We start from the raw sequence: 7,596 nt of genomic DNA, 5'->3' as shown, positions 1-7,596 counted from the left end.
TATATATATAATCGGGTCGACGGGTCGGGCTCATTTTTAGCACCCTTAATGCTCGTAGTTTGTAACCGAAACAGTGAGGAATAGGAAAACCGGGCATCTAAATCTATCCATGGGCCAATTTTGAACTTATCCAATTAAATCATAATAAAATCAATTCAGCACAAATTCGGAAAATTCACATTACTCCATCCCATGTTGACCAAAATTTGGTCAATCTTGGAAGAACCATCTACTTGACCAGTGTTGATTTTTGAAGAAGCTGGACATAATTAGCTACTCAAAATCAGATTAGAGCCTGGGGAAGAGGTGAGCTGTACGATCTTTATCTCGGTTTTTACTTGTATTTACTATATCGCCAATGTGTCATAAGTAATGGTGATGCCGTGCGAAGTAAAAACAAAAATTACAATTATGTCCTTACATATTAAATGTTGTTCTATATCTTTAGATGAAAAAATTTATACCTTTTGTTAGGCAGTATCATGAGAGTCGAGGAGTTTCTAATTTAGATGACATGGTTTTGTTTGTCATGACATAGCCTAAATCGATTTCCCTATTGTTGAGAGGCTATAATTCCATGCTTCACCAATGTGGCGAGGATAGATATGGCAGAGTATCGTATTGTTGGAGTAGATGTCTTGCAAGTCAACGGTTGGTTAGGTAATTTATTGACTCAAGTTGTAATAAACAATCTTTATTTTAATATAATTTATTATTTCATTGTTTGTTATTTCTTTATATGTATACACATGTGATCAACATAGATAAAGACTTTGATTGTACTTTAATACAAATGAATCGTAATTCGATGTTGAAAATCATTTGTAAATACTGTATAATCTAAATTCGTTCCTAGTCGATTCAGTCGCCTAAAACATGGATAAATGTCGCTTGAGCTCGAGACTAGCATCTGTGATGTTGTGTACGGTATTTCTTGGTAAAGACATATAGATATCCAAACATGCAGATGTGTAGTCATATAATAATTATACCGAACTACCCTCCCTCAGAGTTTCCAAGTAGTTATCATTCATCGAGAAGATAAGTCCATGGTTATGATTGTACACCATTAGTCCTTACGACCCGGGACAACACTGAAGCTCTATATGATATGGTTGTGCTTTGACTCGTTTATCAACTCCAAGAGGGCCATCAGGTGGCGAGATCGAGTACAATTGCGACACATGTAGGAGCCAGTGCATTGTAGTCGAGAATTCACCGCTCACCTACGGGTGTGGATATCCTATGTGATCTGATGAAATAATAGTGCATGGAATCTCTGGCCAGAATATGAAATGTACATTAAAGAAGGAGTTCTCCAATTGTACATGCGATGCCACTATTTATTCTCATAGATGTGTCACATAGTTATCGAATTATTATGCAACCCTCGATGAATAAATGTTTGCAGATTCGATCGGGATATATGAGATGAAGGGACCGTACAGTACGTTAATCATAATCGACTGGTTCTTGCAGGCACTATCAGTGATACCTAGGGAATCATGGGACAATGCTATTAGACGCTCTTACCATGATTCGATGAGTTTAATTAGAAAATAGTTTCTGACATTCTCATGATCAAATGTTGGTGCATGAAATGTGGGCAAATAAGGGTAAGCCCGAATAAAAGATTATGTCTTGATTCAGAAAGAATTGTGAACCCACAGCTAGCTGTATCCCTGAAATCTGTGAAGAATTGTTCGTGTTAACATGAGGGGGAGTTTACGTGACTGCACTCTTTTCCCCTTACTATGATTTTTATCCCAATGGGTTTTTCCTAGTAAGGTTTTTAACGAGACAGTATAAAAACACGTAATGAAGACAATCATTATGATCATCATCACAAGGGGGAGTGTTGAAAATTAATATTTTAATATTGAATATTGAATGTTGAATATTTGAATGTTGAAAATTAGGTAAAATTAGGTGTTGAATATTGAAATTCGTGTGTGATGATGAAGGTAATGATGTAATTTATTTTTGGATTATTTGTATAAAATTTCTATAAATAGATCTCTCATTTGTGAAGAAAAGCACAATTGAGTTGAGATAAAAATATTATAAAATGTGTAGTGTGATAGTTTTGAGAGTTTGAGATTTTTACTTTTTCACAACAAAAATATATATACATATTAATGTAAATCTATACGATGTAATTTTATAGCAGTGATTTAAAAAATAAAAAGCCAAAAAAAATCGTATTTATGGCGTATCATAGTCAGGCATCTAACTGGTCAAATATAAAAAATTCAATGACACAGATTTTTCCATATTCGACACGTGTATCGACGTGTCGTATCCGTATCCATATCCGATATATATATATATATATATATATATATATTCCTTCAACATATGATTTATTTATCCTTCAATTTATTTATTTATTTATTATTATTAGTATTATTTAAGCTGGAAATTCCTTATTCATTGACTACCGTCTACCGCTAGCGACTTCTTATTTTAGGCTTGGCCATTATTGATGTATTCTTTTCGGTAGGAGTTCCAGTACACCTGTCAAACAGGCCAATTCATCAAAACCCGTCATTTGACTAGGCCGGCTGGAAATCCCCAAGTCGATCCACAAAAAATAAAAATAAATAAATAATTATTATAATTAATTAAAATTTTCATAAATAAATAAATAATTATAAAAACAACAATAAAAGTTATAATTATCGATTTCACACATCTACATTTTATACAAAGTAATTGATACAAGTCTGTCTAGGCTCGCGACCCTCGCGAGTTGATTCATTTAACTCCGTCTTTAAATAAGTTGAAATTTTTTTAACCCAACTGTCTTAAATCATATGGTGGAACGATCAATCCGAATTAAGGACTTGCTTCCAAGCAGTACCCATTTAATTTACAAGCCGCCAAATGGCAAATTTCAATCCTAACTATATTCAAACTATAATTATGAACCCCCATCCAAAATTTGAAGTAGAAAGAATCCAAGCGTGACCATTGAGTTATCTTAATATACATACAGACATACGTGCATATAGCATTGACATTAAATTCCCTACTAATATATATATATATATATACGACATCAGAAGGTTTGAGTGCCATGCGGAGAATTGGATGATCGGCTAATACTCGAACAAGTCCAGATAGTCAATTTCGAGGGTGGTTGTCTACATCACAAAGCCAAGCAAATCGACTACATCTCTTGGAAGACGGTCTTACGAATCTTTATCAGTGAGACGGGTCAACTCTACCGATATTCACAATAAAAAATAACATTCTTAACATAAAAAGTAATAATTTTTCATGGATGACCCAAATAAAAGATCCTTCACACAAACTACGACTCGTGAGACTGTCTCATACAAGTTTTTGCCAAGTAAATGACACCGAGCGTGTCTGATTTTTTCAAACACTTAATCCTAAACTCTAGAGTAATCATATTTTAAATCATAAACTGTCACTCTCCTTCATCTGTTTGATTTTTTAAACATTAATAAAATATTTTTATATATAATTTAAATTATATTATATTATTATTTTATATGATATGATAGTGTTTTCATTCAACAAATCACACTGTTATTGTAAAGTGAAATGATTCGATAAAAGCTAAGATTAGAAGTTTTATATTTAATTTAAAGACAAGTTAAGATTTCATTGATTTGATTTGATTATCATATAATATAGAGAAGAGAAGGGAATTTGAAATGCCTCACGGCTTACACTTCAATTTGAGTGGCTTCCCACACAGACAATCGTTGTTAATGAACGACGACGCTTCGAGACGATCGAAAGGACCGCCCGGCGGAATCGGCCCGCAGAGGTGGTTGTAGCTGACGTCGAGGTGTCCGACGTACCCCGCCGATAATATGGACGTCGGGATGCCGCACCTCAGAGAGTTGTGCGATAGATCAAGTAGCGTAAAATACGAGCTCTGCACGAATGAATTTGGAATGCATCCTTCCAAGGAATTTCTGCTCAGGTTCAATGAACTGATGTCGGAGCTGATCAGAGATGGTGGAATCGTGCCGGAGATTAGGTTGCCGTCCAGATTCAGTGTCGCGAGAACCGCCATTCTGCCAAGGGAAGGTGGAATCGGGCCGGAGAGTCGGTTCAGCGAAAGATCCAGATCCGAGAGACGGTAGATGGTGGAGATGGAGTTCGGGATCAAGCCGTTTAACCTGTTTTTGCTGAGTAATGCTCGGCTCAACATGCGTAGATTCCCGATGTTCCTCGGGATTGTGCCGGAAATTCTGTTGTTCCTCAGATCTAGATGCTTTAACGAGGAAAGGTTCGTCAGTGAGAGAGGAATCGTGCCGGAGATCAGGTTATCTGCTACATTCAGCACCGTGAGCCGACTCAGACGGCCGATATCGCTCGGGATTTCGCCGGTGATCCGATTCCCGATCAAGTCAAGGATTCGGAGGTAGGGTAGATTGACAATGCACGGCGGTATAATTCCCGTGATGTTCTTCCAATCGGCGATTGTGAGGCTTGAGAGCCTGGTGAGACGACATATCTCCGGAGATATAGTGCCGCTCATGAAACCGGTGCGGTTGGCTTTCTCGTAAATGGGATCCTCCGACTCACCACGGAGGTTGATGTCGGCGACGCGGTGGGTCTCCGGGTCGCAGCTGACGCCGTACCAGTTCCGGCAACAGTTGATGCCCTTCCACGAGTTGAGAATGCCCAAATAAGGCTCTCGAAGGTTGCCCTTGATAGACAAGAGAGCTGCCCGGTCCGACGGCGGGCAGGCGTTAGATACAGGAGCTATACATAAAATCAAGACCGCAGCAGCTAATATCACACACAAGAAGGTACCCATCTGGGCAATGGAACTTCAATATCCCTCCCTAAATCACACAGTTCCTCGAGCTTGTACTGACACTATCTCACTCCCAATAACACATTTTTTCACAGAGTATCTGCGTGTGTTTCTCTCTCTCCGTAATGCAGGTTTGAATGTGGCCAGTGAGAGTTATATAATAATATCACTGCAACTTCATGCACGTTGGATCGGAGGACGAAGGGGGACTCACTCACTATGGATGGGCGTAATGACGGTTTCGCCCCCTCCCCCTCACGTGTGGTGTGTGGCTAACTGGTGTACATGTAACATGGTAGGGGTAAGATTGACATGGACTGAAGATTCAGAGATGAAACATTATTGGGAATCGAGGTCAGTGATCTTGTTCCACTGTTTTAATACGTGCCCACATGCAGGAATTTAATAACAAAATCTTGTAGTATTTTTCAAATATTTTTTTATTTATATAAAATTACGGGGCATCTACATAGATATGTATAGGCACTTCTTCAGTAGATTCCGGGGAAAGTTTGAATTTTTACGAAAAATTCAATATATAATTTTAAGATTTTGTGGCCCGAGCAGATACATTGCACAAGAATTAGTTCATGATGAATTATTTAATATGTTGTGTCGAACGAGTCATCGGAAGATCAAAACATAGATTGTGTGCGAGTTTGCCACATTTTCTCTCTTAAATGTTGGACCTAAAATAAATTATGACTTCACTGATGAGTTTGACTGCAAATAGGTATGTAAAGGAATCCATTCGTTTGCTAGTTACTCGGTGTTTGGGTCGATAAAATGTTTTTTTTTTGAGATTATTCGTTAAGTTTAGCGAGTCGAGATCGAACTCGAGTGCGCCAATTTTATCGAGTCGAGCTCGAGCTTAAGGGTGTTTGGTTCACAAGCTCGAGCTTGGCTCGTTTATGTGCTTGAACTCGACAAGTTTGTTGGCATTGATTGTACAATAATAATTTATATCGTCCAAAAATCGAAATTTCAATGCAAGGAAAGTGATTGAAAGATTGTAAAATGATAAGCATATGTCCTTCAAATTTCATATTTTAGTCTGTCTCTTTGCTAAAAATGCTCGACGAACTCGAAAACGAGCTCGTTTCATAAGCCGAGCTCGAGTCTCATGATAAGAACTCAAATCGAGTTCGAACTGAGCGCAAACCTATATATACTTTAACGAATTGAGTTCCAGTTTAATATTATTCGGCTCGACTCGATTAGTTTATATGTTTTAAGTGCAAAAGTGACTGTAGTTAAATAAGAATCAATTTGTCCAAACGTGACAAACGACGCAGAAATCTTATCAATGGACTGTTCACATTTGGCCCATATCTTTAAATGCCTCGCCGGAAACGGCAGCCTACTCGAAGGAATTTTCTATCCTCTGCAGTGCAATCTGAAGACAGCCATTCATTTTATTTATTTATATTTATTATTTTGTTCCATTCTCATAATATAATTGCACGCCCGACTTAAAAATGTCCCGAATTTGGTACATGTAGAGAAAATTACATCGCCAGTCTGGTTACTTGCACGTTTTTTTTCATCAACAAAGACCATAAATTGGTAAAATAAAGATAAAAAAATGTACAAATTATATTACAGAAATAAAATTTTATCTATTTTATGGGACAATGGTGCATCATGAAAAAGCAAGTGGTAGTAATTAGTTGTTTAAATTCTTATCAAATTATGTAAATGCCTTCGATAAAGTATTAAATTAAAACTTCATCGAATAATCAAAAGCACATCTTTAATTGACAAAATCCATATCTTTTAAAGATTATTATTAATTGATATACAGAAATACTGCATTCAAGATGGAATTTTATTCATCGTTGTCAACATTTAGAGTCTTAAATTGTGAAGGGTCCACGTAAAATTCAAATTCAAATTCATGTTCTGTTATCTGCGACATAATTGGTAATGATTTTTGGAATATACTGGTACACATTATTATTAATTTTCTAGCATAATTTTTTTTAAAAAAATATTCGTTTAAAACAATTTAAACATCTTTTAAAAAACTTTTCAAGTGATTTGAATATGGGATTTCTAAGTCGAACATTGTTTTAACGTGAGAAAGAACTGTGTTTGGATTTGTTAATGCTGTTTCCAGAATCTGCTTTGAGAAAATAAATTTTTAAAACAATATAATATATGTTCAGGTTTGTTTCTAGAAAAATAAAATTTACCATAAGTAGAAAATTGCGTAAGTTTTTGTCAATGTATATTCAAAAAACATATATATTCTGATATAAAATATAATATTAAATTGAGAATGTTAAAAATTAAATATAACATTAGTATAATTTAATGNTTGAATTTAGAATTGGGCCTAAGTGATCTTAGAATTCATGGACCATGTGAAAAACATAGGCTAACATGTCAGGCCTTAAAAGCAGGCCGATTCAAGTTATAAGAAGCAATCGTGTCCATGTGCATATATNCAGCGGATATCATTAGAAATTGAGTGATCATGTCAAAAGTGAGTGTCTCACGTGGTCTGTCGCAAATGATTTGCCCAATACAGTTTATATCGTTAATATGATTTGCAAACTGTTATGTTATCTTGAAAATTTATTTAATGTACATCTCATAATAATGATCACGGATCCCATCGTTATAAAAAAAATAAAAAAGAAAACGTGTAAGTTGGAAATATTTACATTGCATGGTTGCCTTGTGACGATTATTGTCTATTATAATATCTTGAACAAACTGAACGAGTGTGAAAAAAATTTCCCCATTGGTTAGAAATGGACAATTTTTTCCATACAAAAAATCAACCA

The 7,596-nt window shown here is 35.8% G+C and overlaps 1 protein-coding gene across 1 annotated transcript; it reads right to left on the bottom strand.

Annotated features, from left to right (window-relative positions):
- Positions 1 to 3,677: 3,677 nt before the first annotated feature.
- On the bottom strand, positions 3,678 to 5,463 carry LOC140958188 (uncharacterized). Its single transcript, XM_073415552.1, has one exon. The coding sequence runs from the start codon at positions 4,802 to 4,804 to the stop codon at positions 3,692 to 3,694; it is 1,113 nt and encodes a 370-aa protein (XP_073271653.1). The 5' UTR covers positions 4,805 to 5,463; the 3' UTR covers positions 3,678 to 3,691.
- Positions 5,464 to 7,596: the final 2,133 nt, after the last annotated feature.

The sequence above is a fragment of the Primulina huaijiensis genome, chromosome 15 (assembly GCF_012295235.1).
Source record: "Primulina huaijiensis isolate GDHJ02 chromosome 15, ASM1229523v2, whole genome shotgun sequence".
Lineage (NCBI taxonomy): Eukaryota > Viridiplantae > Streptophyta > Magnoliopsida > Lamiales > Gesneriaceae > Primulina > Primulina huaijiensis.
This window is presented reverse-complemented; position numbering and strand designations above follow the sequence as displayed.

Coding starts and splice junctions, on each gene's coding strand:
- LOC140958188 (XM_073415552.1), bottom strand. CDS start 4,804: ATGGGTACCTTCTTGTGTGTGATATTAGCTGCTGCGGTCTTGATTTTA.